Source organism: Papilio xuthus, unplaced genomic scaffold (genome assembly GCF_000836235.2).
Source record: "Papilio xuthus unplaced genomic scaffold, Pxut_1.1 DF826159.1, whole genome shotgun sequence".
Taxonomy (NCBI): Eukaryota; Metazoa; Arthropoda; class Insecta; order Lepidoptera; family Papilionidae; genus Papilio; species Papilio xuthus.
Window position 1 is genome coordinate 2,655,055 of NW_013532490.1, and position 22,856 is coordinate 2,677,910.

The 22,856-nt window shown below is 34.9% G+C and overlaps 1 protein-coding gene across 1 annotated transcript in view; it reads left to right on the forward strand.

Moving 5' to 3' along the window:
• Ptp69D (Protein tyrosine phosphatase 69D) overlaps nucleotides 1-12,418 on the forward strand; it is a 30,258-nt gene extending 17,840 nt beyond the window's left edge. Inside the window, exons 5-26 of the mRNA XM_013319210.1 lie at nucleotides 1,627-1,848; nucleotides 1,961-2,067; nucleotides 2,213-2,354; nucleotides 2,696-2,775; nucleotides 3,166-3,303; nucleotides 3,796-4,080; nucleotides 4,413-4,522; nucleotides 4,599-4,711; nucleotides 5,159-5,286; nucleotides 5,739-5,883; nucleotides 6,330-6,506; nucleotides 6,775-6,986; nucleotides 7,420-7,520; nucleotides 8,085-8,227; nucleotides 8,650-8,841; nucleotides 9,326-9,475; nucleotides 9,681-9,858; nucleotides 10,144-10,259; nucleotides 10,471-10,602; nucleotides 10,984-11,147; nucleotides 11,636-11,771; nucleotides 12,193-12,418. Coding sequence (XP_013174664.1) covers nucleotides 1,627-1,848; nucleotides 1,961-2,067; nucleotides 2,213-2,354; nucleotides 2,696-2,775; nucleotides 3,166-3,303; nucleotides 3,796-4,080; nucleotides 4,413-4,522; nucleotides 4,599-4,711; nucleotides 5,159-5,286; nucleotides 5,739-5,883; nucleotides 6,330-6,506; nucleotides 6,775-6,986; nucleotides 7,420-7,520; nucleotides 8,085-8,227; nucleotides 8,650-8,841; nucleotides 9,326-9,475; nucleotides 9,681-9,858; nucleotides 10,144-10,259; nucleotides 10,471-10,602; nucleotides 10,984-11,147; nucleotides 11,636-11,771; nucleotides 12,193-12,264 — 3,243 coding nt within the window. The 3' untranslated portion in view covers nucleotides 12,265-12,418. The remainder of the gene's footprint in view (nucleotides 1-1,626; nucleotides 1,849-1,960; nucleotides 2,068-2,212; nucleotides 2,355-2,695; nucleotides 2,776-3,165; nucleotides 3,304-3,795; nucleotides 4,081-4,412; nucleotides 4,523-4,598; nucleotides 4,712-5,158; nucleotides 5,287-5,738; nucleotides 5,884-6,329; nucleotides 6,507-6,774; nucleotides 6,987-7,419; nucleotides 7,521-8,084; nucleotides 8,228-8,649; nucleotides 8,842-9,325; nucleotides 9,476-9,680; nucleotides 9,859-10,143; nucleotides 10,260-10,470; nucleotides 10,603-10,983; nucleotides 11,148-11,635; nucleotides 11,772-12,192) is intronic.
• The last annotated feature ends 10,438 nt before the right edge of the window (nucleotides 12,419-22,856 follow it).

Here is a 22,856-nt window from a genome sequence, read left to right on the forward strand (position 1 = left end):
ATAACGCTTAAATATAAAAGTTTGTCACGCCGAATATGACAGATACGTATTAACTAATATCAAATTTTGCCTTGTCACAATATATATAATACTAGTTTGGCGCAGTATTCAAGTATGTTTGCCGTAATATGTAAGTTTACCGGTTCGAATCTCAGGCTACTTTTTTTTCATTTTATCAATCACGGGGTTATTTTTTCATAACCAGTAAAAATTTGGTAATGTAAAATTTTGCTCGACAATTTTTTTTTATAATTTTCGCTGTCGGGTAGAAAGAAATTTAAATAAAGTTAACAACAATTAGGTCAGACCATCGCGGGTGAAGTGAGTGGGCGGAGCGTGGATTGTCTTTGCGGGTTTTAAGAATGGTACGCGCGGAAACTATACGTACAAGTGTTATCTATATATGTGTGCGCGCCCACGCACACTGGAATGTTTATTGCAATCGACCAAAAATTTGATGTAGTTTGGATATTGACATTCAGTTTTTTTTCTTTGTTTCTTAAATATAATCAGTATCAGTAAAAGGTAAAAGTAAAAGTGTTATTTTTACCGGTACAAGTTTAACAAACATGAGTAATAAACAAATTACATGCCAATAGCATCGCTTTATCTCCTTCATTTTTGTTTGAAATAGAAAAGTACTTTAACGGTCAAACTCATTAGTCCAAGGCAATATCAAAAAGTACCTAATAACTACGGCGATAGAGTTTAATTACATGTGCTTCGATATTAAAATTAAAAAGTTTAAATATCAAAAAAAAAATAGTGGCTTGGGATTTGAACCGCCGACCTTACGTACTAACGGCGGCGAACAGTAAAGCCACGAGACCAAACTAGCATATATGATGACAAACTTAAATTTGATGTTGGTTTTATCTACCTAATATCTGTCATCCGCGTCGAACACTTTTAGTAAATTTTGAAAAATGGTTTGATGCAAAGTGTCAAATGAATGTAACAGAAGTAGTTTATTCCAAATTGTATCACAAGTATATAGAGATAGAGTTCAATTTTGTCAAATGTACCGATATTTTTGCGCACCTTGACTGCTTCGTTACTTATGACGCTGTGGCTGCTACGATATTTATGAGCATCTTGCATGTACTCATATATTTGACGCTGTGTATGTACCGATGTATTTGAGCAGGGTGAATGTATCTATTATTTTGAGGACTTTTGTTGTACCGATATAATTGAATACTTTTGGTGTACCTATATATTTGCATATCTTGTCTGTGACGATCTATATGACGCTGACTGTACATCCGAATATTCGTATTTATAATATTAGTAAGAGTAGTAAGAGCAACCTCTTTTTTTGTTGATAATATTAGCAGATTTTTTTTGAAAATTTACTAATATTTCTTTTACCATTCCAACTAAGCTCTAGGCTTGTGCTAGGATATGGTTTACGACAATAGTCGAATGCCGGGATTCGAACCCCCGACCTCGTGATCGGAAATCCGTACCCTTAATCATTAGGCTATTAACGCTTTTTAAATGATCTCTCGCTCTATCTTAAGAGTAGTGAAAGGGAAAGAGTTTTAACACATTCATCAGCCACCAATCCATCATTGTGTGTGAGAGAGACAACTAATTAGTTTCACTAACAAAAGAGTGAGACAGCAATATATCTCTTTTGCACTCATTGTGAAATATACGTTACAGGTCCGTGCATGTTCCGACTTCACAAAGCGCTGCGGGAACTGGTCTGAGGAGGTGAAGGCGATTACCTTAGGGGGTACACCAGGTCGGCCAAGCAATGTCACTATACATTGTTCTGGGGGGTACATGAACCTCACTTGGGACCCCCCTCTTAAACTTAATGCGGAAATTAAGGCATATAGTGTAAGTTATCTTCACTCTATACTAACAAATGAGCTATTCATTTGTTAGTATAAATAATTTTGTGGTAAAAAAGTATGGATTTTTATTAATGTTTATTGCGTTTTTTTAACAGATGAATTTGAGTGGCGTGGCAATATTTAGAGATCGCTTTGGTAGACTGCAGAAGGATCCATGGGGTCCTATGTACAGATCTAAGACCAATGATACTAGGACCGCACGGTATGTTATCGCTATTTTCTTGAATATTCAAAGACGCATAGAGTAATTTAATTTAAACTTAAGCAATTCCTTTGAGTAGATTTTTAAGAAACCTTAAGAAGCCATTTTTTGATATTATTTTAGTATTTTTCAAATAATATTCCAGCTTCGACGATTTACCTCCGAACACAAACTACACGGTGCGCCTGAGCGCGGTGACACGCACGCAGCGGCGCGGGGAGGAGGAGACCAAGCACTGCACCACGCCCCCCGTGCCGCCCGCCCCGCCCCGCATACGATGGTTCAAGGTCATTATACTATTATTATACACTAGTGGCGCCCGCGACTCCATCTGCGAGGGATAAAAAAAAAACGTAATTAGTAACCTATTTGTTCTACCAGACTATGTTCTATATGTACGCCGAATCTGATGGATGGATGATTGTCTAAAGGTATCTCCGGAAAGACTCAACGGATCTCTCTGAAATTTGGCATCGATGTAGAACATAGTCTGGTAGAATACATAGGCTACTTATTAAGTTTTTTTTAATACCGGGCGGACGGAGTCGCGGGCGATAGCTTGTTCATAATATTAGTAAGAAGTGAATATCTGTATGTATTTATTTAAAATTCGTTTATATTATTTCAGATTATTGAAAATGAAGAGTACAAGCTGAAATTGAATTTGCCGCGGCTGTCGGAAAGAACTGGACCGATTTGTTGCTACAGGTATATATTGCAATTGAAAAAATACCTTATACTATGGTAATCTTTATATATATAATTCTTCTGTGAGTGTGTGTGTCACTGAACTTCTCTCAAACTACTGGACCGATTTTGATGAAATTTTTTGTGTGTGTTCAAGGGGATCTGGGAATAGTTTAGATTCACAATTTTCATCAAATATTAACTTCATATTAATTTATTCAAATTAAAAACGTGTAGACAGGACAACGTTTGTCGGGTCCGCTAGTAGAGTGTATATTTCTATTTTTATAGAGATTTATGACTGTGTATAGTCCGTTTTAAAGTTTTTGATGGCTCAATGTCACTCCTATGTGACCTACCTTTACGTTACATCTAATATTGTTTGAAATAAGTAATAATTCGATGTTATAGGATATTCATGGTGAAGCTTCTACCGAGTACTGAATGGAGTAAACTGCCGTCACCGAGGGAAATAAGTATTGTGGATTACGAGGAGGCGCACAGTGTACGACCCGTGCTTGGCGCTTATCTAGCTGATGTCTTCTCACAGTAAGTCACTTACCGTGTGCTCCTGAAACCAAAATCCCCGTTTAAAACTTATTTTTTTATTTATTTAGTCAAAGATAATGACAGGGATGACGATATGTTTTATACAGAGATTTTGGTCCCAGAAACCAACGGGCAGTATAAAAATATTCAAAATTAATGCCGGCTCGAGTACATGTCATACGAGTTAAATGCCTGCGCTCTTGTGCCCTTATGTTTGAATGACATTATAACTAAAGTTAAAAGATCCAAGTCTAACCTAACTTTTTCTCGTTCTAACTTAATACCGTTATTAGATTTTTGTAACACGTTAAATATGTGTTTTAAATATTGTGACACTTGTATTGACATGTATTGTAGTCCCTCTTTTTTCAAAGGAAATATGAGAGATGACATTTTCACAGTCGAAAAACAATAAAAATTGTTGATGTCAAATTTCATTGAAATTAATTTAGTTGTCCATAAAGATATATAAAAATTATGTTTTTTTTCCAGTGACAAATTCCCTCCAATGGCTGATTCAATGGATATGATTATGGGGGATGACAGACCAATCTTCAGTGCTGATGACTCCACATTACATAGTGATATGTGCCGGCGTTGTCTCAAGCGACCTCGCCGACCCTACTACGACCCCCCACCACCTAAAGTGATGATCACCACCACCACCACATTGGCAACCACCACAGAAGATGAACTATTCGATGATGATATGTCCACTGATGAACCGGAGATCAAAAGAGATAGGAGATCTTATCCAGAAATAGAAAAGACTGATAAGTATGTCTGTTTTGTATAATTTATGATGTAATCTGTCACAAAGATTTTTATATACCGTTTGGAAATTGTTAAGTCTTATTTCTGGTATTTCATAATTTATATTATTTAGAATAAAACAAAATTAATATATGCCAAATTAAAGCGAGATTCATGTAGCCGTTCTGGAGATACCTTCAAACAAACATCCATCCACTCACCCAAATTTTCTCATTTATAACATTTAGTAAGAAGTTATATTGCGAATATCAAAGCCAACTGAGAAATGTTCTTGATTAAAATGCTGTATTTATTAATATTTATTTGTAAATTTAATGCAATTGTTATAATTCTAGCGATTACACAAGAAATCCAATGATGGGTGATAGTATGGAAGATGATTTCAAAGTAAAAGACGGTCTCCTAGATATCTTAGCTAATTATACACTCTTCGTTGAAGTGATTCGTAAGTATTACATTGCTGGCTAAGTAAGAATTAAAGTTAAATTAATCGTTATAAAATACGCAATGTATATTCACAGCTGCGGGTCGACTGCAAGATGAACCAGTGTATAGTGAATATGTGAATGTCCTGATGCCAGCACCAAGCCCCGCTGGGAATTCACCTCCCGAGGCAATACATATTGCTATAATGGTTAGTATTAGTCGTTTCATATATCTTGGAGGCTCAAGCTAAAATTATGTGCGCAGCCATTTACTTAAGAGCCGCCATCATATCTAAATATTATTATATAGTATATAGTAGAACGAAAATATTTTCCCCTCCCATGCATCCCCTCTTCCACTTCCACTTTCCATCCTTTCCTTGTAAGACAAGGGTGGGAAGGGTAAGAGGACTAAAAGTAGGCCTCGGGACGCACACTCATCAGACTTGGGATTGCTTCCATTTGACGCCTGTCTTCTGCATGGTCATGGTGTTTCACCGGGCGAGCCGGGACAATTCGTGCGAAGATAAAGAGGGCTCTACCACTGTTAAACATTTACATTCTTATGCGTTTTCTCCTCCAAATCAGCTTATTCCCATCGCTCATTGCAAATATTTGTGCCTGGCCCACTGTAATCTTTCACCATTTTGTTGCAGGTGTCCTCTGTACTTGCTGGTCTGTTGGTGGTGTTAGTGGGTGTCGCGTGTATTGTGCACTCGCGACGTTCACACAAACTGCCGCCACATGTGCACGTTGAGATGAACCCCTTGCAAGTCGCATTAAGGTAAACTCACACGGGCGTTTTTATAAACGCAGCTTTAGAACTCCGCGTTGGCAGTTCTTGGGGTACTAACGCTTAAGGCAATAATGCGCGATGAAAAGCGTCCTGTTTTTAATACGCTGCCGTTTGAACAGTTATATATAATAGAAATGCATTTTTTATTTGGAAGTTTTTTTTAACGCGCGTTAAAAAAAACACTCACGAGTATGATGGGTTAGTTTGGTTTTTATTATGTCTACAAATCCTCTAAATATTTCAAATAACAAAACCATGTATCAATGGTTAGTAGTAAAAATCATGGAATTACGAATAATTTAAGTGTTAGTTACATTTAATATTGAGTGAGTTAACACAGAATCTGTAGGAATGATAACGCTGTTCACTAGCCATGTAAAAGACATTTTGTTTGGATTTATATACATTTAAACTTATTTAATATAATCATTTTTTTTTAGATACGTAGTGGGTTCGTTAGGGGGTCGTCAGCAGTTGATAACAGCAGTTCCCCCAGATATGCCCCCCATTGCGAAAGAGGACTTAGCCGCTGCGTATGCAGAACGACAGGCTGACTCCGACTACGGCTTCCAGAAAGAGTTTGAGGTAATTTATCTCTTCTTCAATATATAATGCTAGTAAAATATCTTGAATTTAACAATTTTAAATAATAATTTAATTTCACGGTGACCGAACTGTATATTGTAAGTTACAAGTCGATTTTAGTTAATGAACTTATTTTCTTAATAAAACTTTATCATTTCTTATGTAATTAATTAAATTAGCTGTTTATGTTGTATATGAAATAATACATAAGCTTTAAAATAAAACCACGATTCTTTAATTATTATAAGTGTATATAAGTGTTTTTTTTTTGCTTTATTTCTATGTAAAATGTGTTACAAATTTGTTTATTTATGCATGAAATTACTATGTTTAACTTTTTTTAAATCATAAATGTTGTGTTTTCTACATTTATCCCCGTTTGAACCGGGTATGTGTGTGTTTTTAATTGTATTAAAACGGGCAACCAACCAATAAAGTTGTTACAGATGCTGCCGGAATGTTTCCCGGATAGGACGACACATGCGTCTGAGGCCCGGGAGAATCAACCCAAGAACCGGTACCCGGATATAAAGGCGTACGACCAGACCCGGGTGAAGCTGTCTCAGATCGACGGTATATCCGGCTCTGATTATATCAACGCTAACTACGTTATGGGATATAAGGTTGGTATTTAAATTTAGACTTTATTATTTATGTGCTTGAAGCGAATTTATAAAAAAAGTTCAGTAGAATTTTAATAATTACTTTTTACTAAATTTTTTTTGCTATCTGTCCTTATCTGCTAACAAAGGATCCAATGGACTCCAATCAGGTACAGCATAAATTGCAAAAACCTTTAATTTGATTTTAATATCTGTTTTGTTGACCGTATTTTTATTTGAGAATTATGACGTCATAATATAGAGTATGAACATTTTTTTATGTTAAAAGGAAAGGAAAAAGTTCATCTGCGCCCAAGGACCAACGGAGACGACTGTGAATGACTTTTGGCGTATGATCTGGGAACACGGATTGGAATTGATCGTGATGCTGACCAACCTCGAGGAGTACTCCAAGGTGAAGTGCTCCAAGTACTGGCCTGATGATTCTCGAGGACCTAGGGCATTTGGAAATATCACCGTGTATCATGTATCGGAGAAAAGGTAAATGCTAATGAATAATTCTTTTCTTTTCTGTTAATACCATTTGTAATTTCAACTAAAATTCCTTAATGGCATTGAAAGCGTTAAAAGCTAATTCCAAGATAAAATTGTGTATAAATATGCCAAAGACTGTATTTATTCTGAAACTAGCTGTGGCCCGCGACTCCATGTGTTCTTCCAGACTACATTCTACATCTATGCCAAATTTCAGCTAGATCCGTTTAGCCGATCCATCGATTCATTCATCCAAACATTGACATTTATAATATTAGTAAGATACAACCGGCTTCTTCCAGGGAGCAAGTTATCAACACAAGTAAATTTAGCTACTTACTGATGTGATAAAATATTTAAAAATCGATCCAGTAGTTAATTTAATGAGAAAATTCAATTAACTTCAATATAACTATGAATAATATTTGATTTGTATTAGGTATTCAGATTACATCGTGCGAGAGTTGAGAATTATGAAGCAGCCTGTGAACTCTGACGGACAACCTATCATTGAAAATAATGGCATTAAGAGAAATGGAGGTAAATAATTCATAGCACTTAAATTCACCAATAAACTATCCAAAATGGCCGCCACAAACAATAACAATGTCACCCGGGACTGAAACTTTCCAACAGTGAAAGAATAATTTAACAGTGGTAGAGCCCGCTTTAACATCTTCGCACGAATTGTCCCGTCTCGCCCGGTGAAATACCACGACCACACAGAAGACAGGCCTCAAGTGGAAGCAATTCCGCGTTTCCTCTGATGAGTGTGCGTCCCGGAGGCCAAATTTAGTCCTCTTTCACTTCCCATCCTTTTCTTATAAGGAAAGGATGGAAAGTGTAAGTGGGCTTTCCGGATGAGAGGATGCATAGAAAGGGAAAATATTTTCTCTCTGTGCATCCTCTCCTCCGTAGATTAAAGGTGGGCAACGCATATGAAATTGCGTATGTCTATGGGCAACAGTCACTTCGCTATTTCAGCGATTTCAGGTGGCCGCTCGCTCGTTTGCCACCTTATGATATAAAAAAAAAATCTTCAAATTGGTTCAGTTTCAGAGCCTTTTCAATGCAAACATTTTAATATTGCTTGTTTTTGTCTAGATTGCAAGGAAGCAGCGGATGGCAGTCATCCCAATTCCCCGCAGACTCGAAACGAGTCGCGACTAGTGAGACAGTATCATTTCCTTATGTGGAAGGACTTTGCTGCACCGGAGCATTCTTACTCAATTTTAAAGTTTATTAAGGTAAAATTAATAACTAATTTGTACAGGTAACGTTAGATGAGAATTTTTATTGATTTAAATTTTATTTTGATATATAATTGTGAGTATAGTAATATTACTATAATATTGATAAGGCGAAAGTTTAGATGGATGTTTGTTAAAAGATATTTCGAGAATAGCTTAATGGATCTCACTCAACTTTGACATAGATGTAAACCATAATCTAGAAGAACACTTAGACTAATTTACCATCTTTTGACCACGTCATCATTTTTATCAAGTGGTATCATGGTCAAACGATAGCTTATTTAATGTAAAAAAAAATAAAAAGAAAAATATATTTCCTGTAGAAAAAACAACAAGAAAACCACTCAAACTATACTTAAATTATGATTAATCGAAATAGCATCGTCTTTCAAATTTCAATAAATATATTGCAACAGCGTGTGAACGAGGCGTGGTGTAACATGGTGGGGAGACCAGTGGTGGTGCACTGCAGTGCTGGCGTGGGCCGCACTGGCACGCTAGTGGCGCTCGACTGTCTGCTGGAGCAGCTGCGGGCCACTGGACATGTGTCTGTCTTCAACACTGTCGCTGAACTGAGGCGTCAGAGGAACTTCCTGGTGCAGTCTCTGGTGAGTGTCGGCGTAGTGGAAAGTGACCTTTCATTATAGAAACTATAATATCTCCATAATGGAGTAACAATAGTAAAAATTGGATAGTTTTAGTATGTTCATAAAGCGCCTAAAGCGCCTTATAAACGGTTGAACCGTTGGTCATAGTGGACGTGTGTCATTTTTGAGATATTAATTATATTATAAATTGCTAATGTTTGGATGGATGGATGGACGGATGGATGTTTGTTTGAAGGTATCACCAGAACTGCTCAAGGATCTCGTTGATTTGTCATAAATGTAGAACATAATCTGGAAGAACATAGGCTACTAATTCAGTTTTTTTTTAAATTACATGCGGACGTATTCGCAGGCGTTAGCTAGTGTGTAATAAATTAGACGACCGACATTTTAGACATGACAGTTAATGACAAATAGGGAGGCCAATTTGTACATTTGCTATCAATCTACAAATATCGTGTCATAATATTTGATTTTTTTACAGAAACAATACGTATTCGTATACCGAGCATTAGTTGAGTACGCGCACTACGGTGATACAGAGATCCCCGCCTCGCGCCTCAAGGCCAGTATCGATCGCCTGCGCAACACGCCCGAAGGCGCCGACAAGTGTCTCATGGAGCACGAGTTTGAGGTACATTGCTAGCTTTACAAACATTACCTACTACATGCCATTATAGTTGACGCGCAATGTATTAAAAGATATCCAAAAATATCGACATTAGAACACAATGTTTGATGTACATTGCTTATTAACCATACATTACCTACAACTATGCTTCATATTCTTCGCGCAGTGTAAACATAACATGTCTTAAAAGTTGTATTTATTTTTGTAGAAAATGATGAACAGTCCAGTAGCGGAGGCTGTCAAGTCGTGCTCTGCTGGTACTGGGGAGGAGCTGCGCGTGCGCAACCGCAGTCCTGACTGTCTGCCATACGACCGTAACCGCGTCATACTCGCGCCGATACCCGGCAGGGACTTCTCTACGTATATCAACGCATCCTTCATTGAAGGTACTATACGTGCATGATAACATATCTAAGTCCGATGACGTCACTTAAGGAAATAATCTTGAAGTACATAATGTAATAATTTTAATACGTTTACGAGTCCTTCAGTGTTGATATTGTGTGAACAATAACAAAGTATCTCGATGTGATGACGTCACAGTTACAGCAAAATATTAGGTAACGAAGGAATGAGAACTGAATCAATGTTTTAATATTTTAAACAAGGAAGTTAGTGAAGAGTTAGTGAAGTTTACTTATGTATTTTATATAAAATTGAATGTGTTTCAGCGTATGACAATTCGGAAGGATTCATTATAACTCAAGACCCGATGCCAAACACTATTATGGACTTTTGGAGGATGGTGTCAGAACATAATGTGGCTACTATTGTTATGCTCAGTGAGGTAAGTTAAAAAACTTAAGTACTGAAGTCCTAGACTCAATCCAAGCGAAATAAAAAAATATATCAGAAGTCTATGTGTTCTTCCAGGCTATGTGCTACATCCATACAAAATTTCATCGAGATTTAAGCCGTCGGTTAGAAGATACTTTCAAACAAACATCCATCCATCTTTACATCTAAACATTAGTAATATTAAAATATATTGTTATCAGCTGGGCGAAGGCAAGTGCCCGCGGTACTGGGATGACGGCACAGCGCAATACGAGCACCTATCTGTCGAGTATGAAGAGAGCGAGTCCTGTCCGTATTACACTAGGCGACAGTTCAGGGTCACCAATAATAAGGTAACAATGTACCTACTGACTTTATTTTTTGAGAAAGTAAAGATAAATTTTGATGCGCCAATAGCCTAATGGTTAAGATATGGATTTCCGATTACGTGGTGGAAAGTTCGAATTTCGATATTCGACTATTATCGTATACCATTTCGTAGCAAAAGCCTAGAGTTTAGATGTAATGGTACAAGAAATATGAGTAGTAGTAGTAGTAGTAGTAGTAATAGAAATTGACGGTAAAATAAAAATAAACAACATACAAAGTAAAATTTTACCAGACATTTGATTTTATAACTTACATATACGATGGGAAGCTGAAGTATTTTAAACACATAATATATTTTTAATTCGTACAAGAAACTATATAACTTACACATATTTTTATGTTAGAGTGGCGAATGGAGCGAGGTGCGACAACTACAGTACCAGGGCTGGCCAACAGCGGCGGGGCACGTGCCCGAGGTGACGCGCGGCCTGGCTGAACTTGCCGAGCTCGCCGCACCCCTCGCCCCGCCCACAGACACCACGCGGCGGCCGCTGCTAGTGCATTGCCAGTGAGTCACAACCCTAACTATATAATACAAGTGCTCAAGTTCGGTGTACTCGAAGTCTGACAACCCTAATTATAATCTACTTGTACTAGCTGACTGTGGCAAAGGAGGCTCTGGCAAGGGACTGACAACCACATAAGATAAACTGACAAAATGTCATATGAATGTCAGGTAGTCAGACTCAAGTGACAACTGTACACTTTTACACTTATTTAAGAAACGATACAGGCAGTAGAAAAGATTATAACCCATCCCCATTTTAATTTCCTTGTGGATAAAATGAGCATTGGAGCATATATATTGTTGAATATAGATTGGAAAGCATTATGGGCGGGACTTATTGTCAGTTTCTGAGACCAAACTTTCTGTATAAAACATATTTTCGTGCCTGTTATAACTGACAAAATAGATTTAACAATATGTTTTAAACAAGGTTTTAGGTCTCAGAAAACCACTGTTACTGGTGTAACTTTAACATTGTTCTGTATTAGTCTGGGCACGGAGAGGTCATCACTGTTCGTGGCGCTGTGCATCCTGATCTGGCAGCTGCGCGTGGAGCGACGCGTCGACGTGAACTGCGTCGCGCGCAAAGTGCGCTCGCAGCGGGCACGCACCATAGACACATTTGTACGTACCATAGACATTATTAGAACTTAAATAACTCTAGTAACTCTGTAACATATCTAGAGCGAGATGGGACAATTTGAATAAGGTTGCAAGACTGCAATAATTAATATTTAAGTTTGAATAATTACTTTGGAACGATTCTAAAACTGACTGACTTAGATCGGTTATTTTTATATTAGCAGATTTTTATTAATTTTATAATATTTCTTGTACCATTTCTTGTAAGTTCTAAGTGCCAGTATATGGTTTACGATAATAGTCGACTGGCGGGATTCGAACTGTTCGACAATCTGATTGGCTATCCGTACCCTTAACCATTAGGCTATTGGCGCTTTATTTGTAGGCAAATGGATAAAAAATGATAATAAGTAACCTCAGATAACTACGTCTAATAATTTTAATGTTATTTTTTTTGTTACAGTTACAATACGAATTTCTACACCGTGCCATATTGAATTACGCGGAGCTGCATAATCTATTAGAAGATAGCTAAGCTCATTAGACAAGCAAATATCATATTTAAGTTTAAAGGCATAAGGTCGAGAGTCGCTTGAGTTCCTTCAGTATAGCGATGATTAAAAAGTTATATACCATTTTTTATCTGTGCTCAAAAACAATACGTATTAATGTTTATGTATTATTTTGAAATTAACGATTATTCTCTTCTATCCTTACAATTTATTTATATGTAAATCAGAATAGTTTTTTTTCTTTCGCATGTGAATTAAAAAAAATCGATTGACATTTCCATATTAATCAATTAAGATATTTTCGAGACTAAAAAAAAAATATTTTTTAAACCTTTAACATTTATCAGGAAATATAAATTACATTGTAAACCAGACTCGAATATTTTGTTTAAGATGCGAACTTGCTCATTAAAATAAAAATTATTTGAAATGACATTTCAGATTGACGTCTGTCAATGTCAAAGTGACATCTGTCAGAATAGGCATTTTTTTTTTGAAATTATTAGCTCAATAAATTTGGTTGTATATCGCGTTATATCTAGATTAATTTGATAATGCCTAAATATGACTATTTTTTTTTTGTAAGTTCGAACCGGCCGTAGATATATAGGATTATGAAATATATAGCTAATCCAGCATCGCTTGACCGCTTTCATGTATTACAAGACTTACTGTGGGTTTCTGAGACCGAAAGTTTCGTTTGAAACATTTTTATCTCTGTTTTGACAAAATGAAACGGACATGTTTTATACAGAGATTTTAGTCTAAGAAACCAATGGTTAATTTTCTCAGATTGTAGTTTAAATAACGGCATTTTGATGTACATATCTATGTCATGACGTCACCATTTTATAGTTTTTTTTTGTATAACCAAGTACCATAAATATAGATCTGTGTCTTTATTTTTTAAGGTGCACAATGTACAATTTTTTAATCTAGTGTCATGTTTTTTTTCATGGCGAGTTCTTTTAGTTTAAACCAGTTGTATATTAGGTTGTCTGTTATGTTTTGTATAATTACCATATATATTTTTTAATTTACTATTTTGGTATTAATGTACCAAATTAAAATCGTGTCCAAAGATGTATGTGTGTGTTTGTATGGAATGAAAATATCGTTGTAGTATTTACAAATGAAAAATGTATTTTACTTATTTATTGTTTTTTTTTAAATGGCTGATGCAATCGTATGTGCATATTAAGTTATTAGGATCGTATCTGTATTGCGGTTTTAAAAACCCCAACCTAATTTTTTTTAATACAATTTAAGGCCAAAAAAAATACCCCCAAAATTAGCACAAAAAGGTACGTGCATATCGTATTTTGGATCAAAATTGACGTATAATATTTAAATTTTAAAAAAAAATGTAAATATTCATTAAAAATGTATTTGTTTGCGAATACGTATGCACAGCCCTTTTTAAAAGTTTTTCGATGTATTTACTATTATTTAGGTATTTTGTTTAATATAACAAGACGGAGTATATGTCTTGTAATCTGACTTTTTACCTAGGCTAGGCTATGTACATTTAGATTTTCTATGAGCATTGATACGATTGAATGTGGACGTGTTGTGTGTCTACTGTCTGTTTCCACTGTCGAAACATAAGTGTTGAAACTTTTTGCCATCTCTTTTGTTCTACATTATCATGTAAGAGATGGCAATATGTTTTTGTACATGTTTTAGTAATGGGAACTCACGGTTTTGACGTCTAAAAGATTGCGTATGTTAGAAGGTCTTGCATTCACCGCAATTTGATGAGGCTTTTTTTATTCGACTATCCAATGTATGAAATGTAGGCAATTGTTATTTAAATAGTTAAAGAAATGACCACCTTGTTGAATATCATCCAAATGGATGATATTATGCAATACCTAGTCATTTTTTTTATTTAAAAATGACTAGGTATTGCATAATATCATTTTTTTTATTTAAAAGTCAGGCAGTTTTTTTTATTTAAACGTAAATCGCATAGTAAAGTGATATTTATGAAAACACATCTTGATCTTTCGTTTATTTCTCTTTTAGTAAAGAAATTATTAGTTTTCTGGACTATTTTCTTTTATAATCTGTAGAAGATCTATAGTTCTAGTATGTTATGTAATAGAACTTTGGATTTTTGTCTGTATATATGCGATTTACACTTTTTTTTTAATTAAATAAAACATATTATACTATTAGAAAACCATTGAAGTATTTTGGTGTGTGCAAGACTCGACTACGGACTGATGTGTGTGGGATAGCTTATCGAAATAAGGCTTTAGGGATGTTGCGAAGTTTTTTTTTTATATAAATGAAATTAGTTTGTAAGTTAGGCTAAGTTATTGAATAGGCAGCGATGAACGAAAAGATTTTTTGTCACGTTCGAAATAAATACATATTAGACTTCCGTATTTAGCAATTTATGTATAGATGGATGGATGGATGGATGGATGTTAGTTTGAAGGTATCTCCGGAACGGCTTAACAGATCTCGCTGAGATTTAACACAGATGTAGAACATAGCATAGAAGAACACATAGCCTACTTATTAAGTTCTTTTTTTTAATTCCGTGCGGACGAAATCGCCGGCGACAGTTAGTTCTTCTACATATATATATAGAAAATTTCCAGTCGTGTTGTATGTTCACGATAAACTCCAAAACTACTGAACGAATTCTTATAAAATTTAGTAAGCATCTGTTTTTTGATCCAATTTGTGATAATTTGAACGCCACTTATAGTAAAGAGAGAGTCAGATATATGAATAACATGAGATAGAAATAGTTCGTTATTTAATTCTTCGCGTAATTTTGTTAATATGGAAGTTTATAATGTATATTTAACGTGACTTTATGGTATTGTGAAATTTACTAACGTGCATTTTTATATAAAAAAAATCCTGTCCTGTAAAATTTTAGGCTTGATTCGTACTGATTTAATATTAAGTATATAAATTAATAATTAGTTTATATTAAGTTACGCTAAACTTTGATTTGTTGAATTTATTTTAAGTTGCCAAAGTTTAGTGCTTTTATAAGTTTCGTTCATGTCATGTCATTCATTCGGTCGTTTCGTTCCTCGCTGTTTTGACGTAACCCTATTTGGGTAACATTTTGTCGTACAATATTAAAATTGCTTTTATGTAGTCAAATGTTGCAATATTATAACATCTGCTTATTTAATATTAGCATATTTTGTAGTCTGAATCAGAGAGAAATTTATATCATAAGGAAATTACAGTCTGTTTTATTGAGAAGTATATCCTCCATTATATATGGCATACATATAGAACATCATCATCATCATCAACCTGCCCTTATCCCTATCAAGGGTCGGCACAGTATGTACTACTCCTCCATACATCCGAGTCTACCCCCTTCTACACATATCCTCTTTCACACAGTCATTCCATACTTTTTTTTGGTCTTCCTCTACCCTTGTAGCCATTCACATTCAAACTCATTACTTTTTTGCTTATATCATCATCCCTCCGCATAACATGTCCAAACCACGCTAATATTTTACTCCTTAATTTCTCGATCACTGGCGCTACTTTCAAACTTCTAATATACACATATAGAACATAGTCTGTAAAAACACATAGGCTACTAATTATATTTTTTTTAATTCCGCGCGCACGGAGTCGCGGACGACAGCTTGTATTTCAGTAAGTTAAGAATATATTATTTTTCTTAATTTATATCCGGCTTTCAATGTTACAATGAAAATTTTGGATTTAATTTTGATGTAAATTTACACGGCTCTATTACTAACGGGGTATTGAATAAAACCAAATATTATTAGCCATTTTAAAATAACCGATTTCATTCGTTTTAAAATATAAGTAAAAGTACAATTTAAATAGAAAAATCTATAGGTTTATATCTGATTACATATTATTTATATAAAGGAACAATTAAAAACCAGTTTGTATGAAACAGATGTATATGTTATATATAAGTGTGAGCAGGATAGCCATACTTCTCAATGAAACGCTGTTCAGTGATTAATTTGGTTAGGTACGCGTACATTCGTCCGCATCGGACGCACCGGAAGATCGGATTAAACGGCTTTGTCTTTAATGCGGTCGACGCGGATGAATGCAGCGCTGTTATACACAGCAAACTAAAATCCGTTGCCTGCCGTGCGTGCGGTGCGTCCGACACGTGCCAATGTACGTGTACCTTAAAGCGCTTTTTTGCTTTGTAAATATAATTTTAAGTGTACTCCGCGCAAATGTGGACGGTGTGATTGTATCAAAACGTTTTTCTACGTAACTGTGGATTACCACTGATGTGGCGTTATTAATATAGCCATCCCTTTCTTTCTCTGTGATAAAACAGAGACAACTGTATGTTTGAATACGTGTCACATCAGTGGAATCCAACGGTATTTAGCGGCTGTATTATTGAAAGCATTGGTTGTATTTCTAATTTTATTTTTGTAAAAAGATAATGCAGGTCATGTAATACAATATTTTTTAAAATATACCAATATTTAGAAATCTTTGTGTTATTTTTGTCCTACTAATATGAACGTTTTGTTCTAGCATCCCTATCCAAATTCTAATAAGAAATTTACCCTAAATTGCACTTTACGTTAACTAAAAATTTGACTCGTATACGCCTAGGTTTTTTTTACATAAATCTAGTGATAAAAATAGCCTATGTCACCCGGTGGTAGTGCAGCTCACCAACAGTGAAATGTCTTTGAAATCAAGCTTATTTAATGCAAATAATCAAATCTTTAATGTAGCGAAACGAAGTACTGTTCAATTTTCTTTTGAGCAGTGACTTGTTTAGCCCTTAATTTTTACAAGAGAATTTGTAGGATGACGATATGTTTTGATACAGATGTGTCCACAATGAAAACCTAAACATTACGTATATTAACATCGATTGAATGGGATAAACATCAAAATGATACTTTATAGTTCTGGAATCAGTAACACGTCGGGACACTACAACAAGCTTCCGCAAGAAGGTTGTAATAGGGGACCTACAGTTACTTGAAACCGATTACGTAATATTAAAATTGTTACAACCTTTAGTACAGGATAGTTTTCTGTTCACGTGTTTAATTACGTGGAATTCCAATCGCAGTAGTTTCGTAATATTTGAAAGTTTTTAAAGTTACAAAACTTCTAAATTTCATCGAAACTAATTAATGTTTTTTTTCTCAACTTATCCAAAGTTTTTATTATGACTAGTTTCTAAACTTTTTCGCAATATAATCTTGCTACATACATTATTTGCAAAACTAAAGAAAGTTCAGGGACAGTGTTTAATATTGTGTGTATAGGCAAAATCTTTACTAATATTATAAAGTTTAAGAGTTTGTTTGAATGCGCTAATCTCAGGAACTACTGGTTCGATTTGAAAAAATATTTTTTTGTTGGATAGTCCATTTATAGAGGAAGGCTTTAGGCTATGTAACATTACGCTGCGATCAAAGGTTTTTTTTTAATTCCGCGCGGGCGTATTTATGGCCGACAGGTAGTACTGGACTAAAACAATAGGGAAGCCATTTTAAGAAATGAAAAAAAATACTTAAGTAAAGGACATAAAAATAATATTTTCACGATACTAGAATTTTTTATTTGTACTTATCTACCTACGTTCCTAAATTAATATTTATGCTAATCCAATTCAAAAGTTATATATTATCTTTCGTCGACCCTTCCAGGATTCGAACCTGGAATCTTCTGATGCGTAGTCAGACGCGTTATCCATTCCGTCACATATGATGATGATGTAAAAACGAGATGAAGTTTACATATTCTCGTACATTATTTTAAGACAATTTACAAATGAAGTAAATACCAAGATCTACTTTCAATGTTAACTTATAAAAATGTATTAAGTAATCCGAGATTTTAAATTAATAGCGTAATAGAAATATTTAACAGAAAATATTATTTTAATTAAGCAGTTTTCAAGTCGTTCAAAGCTTAAGAAACTTTGAGAGAATTTCGTTCAAACTTCGGTCCCGAATTTAATATCAGTTTTTAATTCTTTTTGCTAATAATATTAATATATTCTTTCCTTATTGATTTACGATTACGTATTTTAATAACGGAAAAATTAATCATGTAAATCAGCTTAGTTTTGAAATACAATAGATTTTATATTCTTAGCACAAAACTGGCAATCCTCGAAGAATTATTTCGTCTTAAGCACGTAGCTTTATTGCGTGATAAAGCTAAACGTTTAAGGCTTATGTAAAGGGAATTCGTGTAAATGTGTAGCTGAATAATTTGCCAGGATCTTGTGTTGACATTTCTTAATATATTTGGATGAAGTATAGATTAATTTATGTAACTAACTGTCGCCGGCGACTTGGTTGACTATGGCCTAATCACCCTTAACTTAGGGTAGGCTCCGAGCCCCTCGGTGGGGACATATAGTGAGCTGATGATGATGATTACTCCCAACAAACTTTTTAAGGATAAAAATATTAAGACGCAAAAACCTTGCTTTTTAAAGTATCTTGAGAATAAAATGTAATCCATTCCAAGGAAATAGAGAATACGCATTTAATGAGTTAGAAAAGCGATACGAAGAATTGCTCTATTAAAGTAATAGTTATAAGAAATAGTCCGTGAAGAAAACTGCTGCAGCTAAAGGTTAGAAACGTTACCTAAGGGGTAGGTAGAGATATCTAATTTAGTAAGAATCTGACCTAAGGGAACATAACTATACTACGTGACCTATTTTTTTAGTTTTTTCGACCCCTCCCTCCCCTCGGTGACCACTCGTAGTATTATACATGCCAAGACTTAGTTAGCCCCCTCCCCTCCCTTTAGTTTTAACGTAGTAATTCATACATATGGTTTTTAATCATTTCACAGGTAAAAATTGAAAAATAAATAATTTGACTCATACTCTTCTTTATAGCGTAAGACTGCATGCATACTTAAATTACTAGTGAATTATGTTTTATGAAAAAAAAACAAGTAACGACCACGTGACTAAAATCTGAGCCCCCCCGCTCCTGTGACTGACCGTAGTATTTTAAAGACTCCGCTCCCCCCCTAAACGTGTCACGTAGTATGGGTACCTTCCCTAAGTCACCCATTAGCAATTTACTGTGCCTCATTTGCTTATCAGAATGAATGTGAGGAACGCAGCTACACTGTAATCACCAATTTATATTAAATAAAAAAAAACTTAATAAGTAATCTATGTGTTCTTCCAGAGTACGTTCTATAATACATTTATGCCAAATTTCATCAAGATCTGTTGAGCCATTCTGCAGACACCTTATAACAAACATCCATCCATCTAAACCTTTGCATTTATAAGTAAGACATTCATCATATATTTTCACGCTTTTTCAGGTTCGTATTATAAAAAGATTTATTTATTCCCGGGATCGAACTGGGGAACTTGTGCGTGTGAAGCACACGTGATAACCGCTACACTACGGAAACCTGTATAATACTTATGAAACTTTAAACTTGTTAGAACTATTCCATTTCTAACATATTACTAGAAATAACACATAGTTAAGGCTTGATTTAATTGCGTTCGTTATTTGAAGGTATTTTAGTCGTATATATGACAATCCGTAAGTTAAGTCGTGCATACGTTTCGAAACCTAGATGTTTTCAAAGTGCAACTATTTTTTTTCAATCGAATCAGCCTTTATTAAATTTATAAAGCTTTAAAAAAGACTATACTACTCGTACATCTTCTTGTTATCGTGTCGAGTTCCCGCGCTATTCTTTTCTTCGTCTATCTTTTTCTACATTAAAAGGCAAAGGTACTGAGTGACCAAATGGGACCTCTTTGATAGAATGCTTAATCTTTGTCCACCAAAGAGTTCGGATATGTTATTCTCTTAATAAAAACTAATGTAGAAGTTAAATAAATATAATATTATGAGTATATAAGCACATATGTACATACATATGACGTTATTTACAAAGAGGATTATGCAGTCAAACAACGTGCGTAACTTTTAGCAAAACTTTCATAACTTTGATCGAATTTCGGTAACAAAAAGGTATTTCGACCAACATTCTTTGCTAACAAACTTCTTTCGCCTTTGAAAAGTTGTTTCCTGAAATTACGCAAAGGCAATTCGTAACAGCTCTTGACAAATCTTGATTAGCGACACGAATGCTGCCCGACACTATTAATTTATTATTGCATATTATATTACTTTCAATTGCCATATTTGATGTCAAATTATTAATCTGTTTAACAATTTTTTCAATAAATTAATTTAAAAAAAATATATTTCGCGGACTCCGTCTGCTAGGTCCGACAATGGTTGGACCACAACAGATAGAGGCAGACAGAACTTCATAGTTATACTAGCTGTCGCCCGCGACTCCGTCCACATGGAATTAAAAATAAACATAACTAGTAGCCCATGTCTTGTGTAATTTTTCATACGAAGTGGGTAGTTAAAATATTAAAAGCACTTAACAAGAAACCAATCCTTGAAAATTGGTTGGTACTTTAGAATCGAGGTAACATTTTGTTCATTTGCATAATTCTGGGAACGTTTGCGACGAAAATAGAACGCGTGTTCCCGTCTCCCTGAATTTATTTAACATTCAGCGAGTAGGCGGACGTTTATCCCGTATTTCTAATAGTTATAATTATAATATTAATAACTTAGGATTTCATTCTTTGAAATATGTTTCGGTGATAACATTGAAATGTTTAAGGGCTAAAGGTGCTAGCCTTAATTTAATTTATAATTTACTTTTTGCCTTATCTTACTATCTTACTAATATTTAAATGCGAATGTTTGGATGGATGTTTAAACTATTCAAACTTTCGTGAGACATTATACTAAATTGATATATAAACACGGCTTAACACTCACGTATATTCGTCCGGTGACGGCACCGACTAGTTTCGAGCCCATCGGGGGCCCTTCATCAGGATGAGTGGTCCTGGTATAACTAGTCGGCTCGAAACTAGTCGGTGCCGCCACCGGACGAATATACGTGAGTGTTTAGCCGTGTTTATATATCAGTTTGGATGGATGTTTGTTTGAAGGTATAACGGGTGAACGAATCTTGACGAAATTTGGCATACATATAGAACATAGTCTGGAAGAACACACAGGCTAATAGTGAAGTATACGATTTGAACTTACGAATGTGAAATACAGACTTTTTTATTTCTTTTGTATTTAAATGTAAAAAGAGAATGTTGACAATATTTTTATATTATTTGTCCGCACAAAGGAAAATATCCTAAACGAAATCAAAGGCTTTTTTTGCCAAGAGCTATTCAATCAATATGCCAACGTAAAATTACAAAATTGCTCAACTCGAGTACAAAAGCTAGCTTGATTTCAAAAGACCACCAATGCACCCACGAGACCAAGTAGAGTCTTCCTCAATAGATCAGTACTGTACTAATCGCCTTTAAGTTCCTTTTAAGTATTCCGTGGGTGATCAACCCACGTTAACAAATGTTTTAAAGTACCAAGTTCCTACCTTGTAGTCTCCTACCTACACGGTAGCAGTTCGAACTAAAGCTAATGTCAAATGGCAAATTCATTTATTAATTTGCTTTGAAATCTTATAATATAGGTATATATAAATAAATTGCTGTTCGTTAGTCTCGCTGAAACTCGAGAACTGCTGAACAGATTTTATGTTGGTCTTGAAATGTTCGTCGAGATCTAGGGAGGGTTTCAAAGGTGAGAAAAATTTGAATAATTGCCGGGAACTAATTAAGTTTTTACATTTCATAAGGTGTCGCGGGCGACAGCTAGTATTTAATTAATTAGGTTGGACGCTATAACGCATTCCATTAAACTAAGTGATGTTAATATGTCATCGGAAATTTCATTACCGTTCCGTGCCGTTTAATTATTCTACAATTAAAATTTAATATGGCATTTTAGAATCAAGTACTCGTCATTTTTATATGTAGCGTTTAGTCCCGGTTGGTGCTGGTATAATGAGTTGGGTGAAATTTATTTCTATGCTCAAAAATATCGTATACAACCAATGTATAGAGCTAACTTGGAATGGTAGAAGAAATATTTGTAAATTAACAAAAATCTGCTAATATTTATATTAAAAAAAATGAAAGTTACACAGAAATACTTTTTTATATTATATAATATAATTAAAAAAGAATTTTTAATGATTATTTCTAACATAACTAACTTAAAATTATCTATATTAATCGTGGCATCTATTGGTGAAAATGATATAAGAATCTATTCAATTATTCAAACTTCGTAAGACATCATCATCATCATCATCTCACTATACGTCCCCACCGAGTGGCTCGTAGCCTAACCTAAGTTAGGGGTGACTAGGCCATAGTCAACCAGTGCAGGTTGCATCACGATGTTTTCCTTCATCGTAAGAACGTCGGATAAACGTACATATGGAAATCGGAAATCGAAAAACACATTGGTACATGACGGGATTCGAACAGAGGACCTGCAGATTGCGAGCCAAGTGCTTGACCCCTAAGCCACCGATGCTCTCGAGACATTATCATTTACTAGTAATGAACGGCTAAAACCGCGTCCGCGAAATAATACCGGTCCCACTTATCCTGATGAAGGCGACCCCCGCTGGGCTTAAAATTAGTCGGTGTCGACATCGGACCTTCATACTTACATCATATTTCCGTTTATATATATTT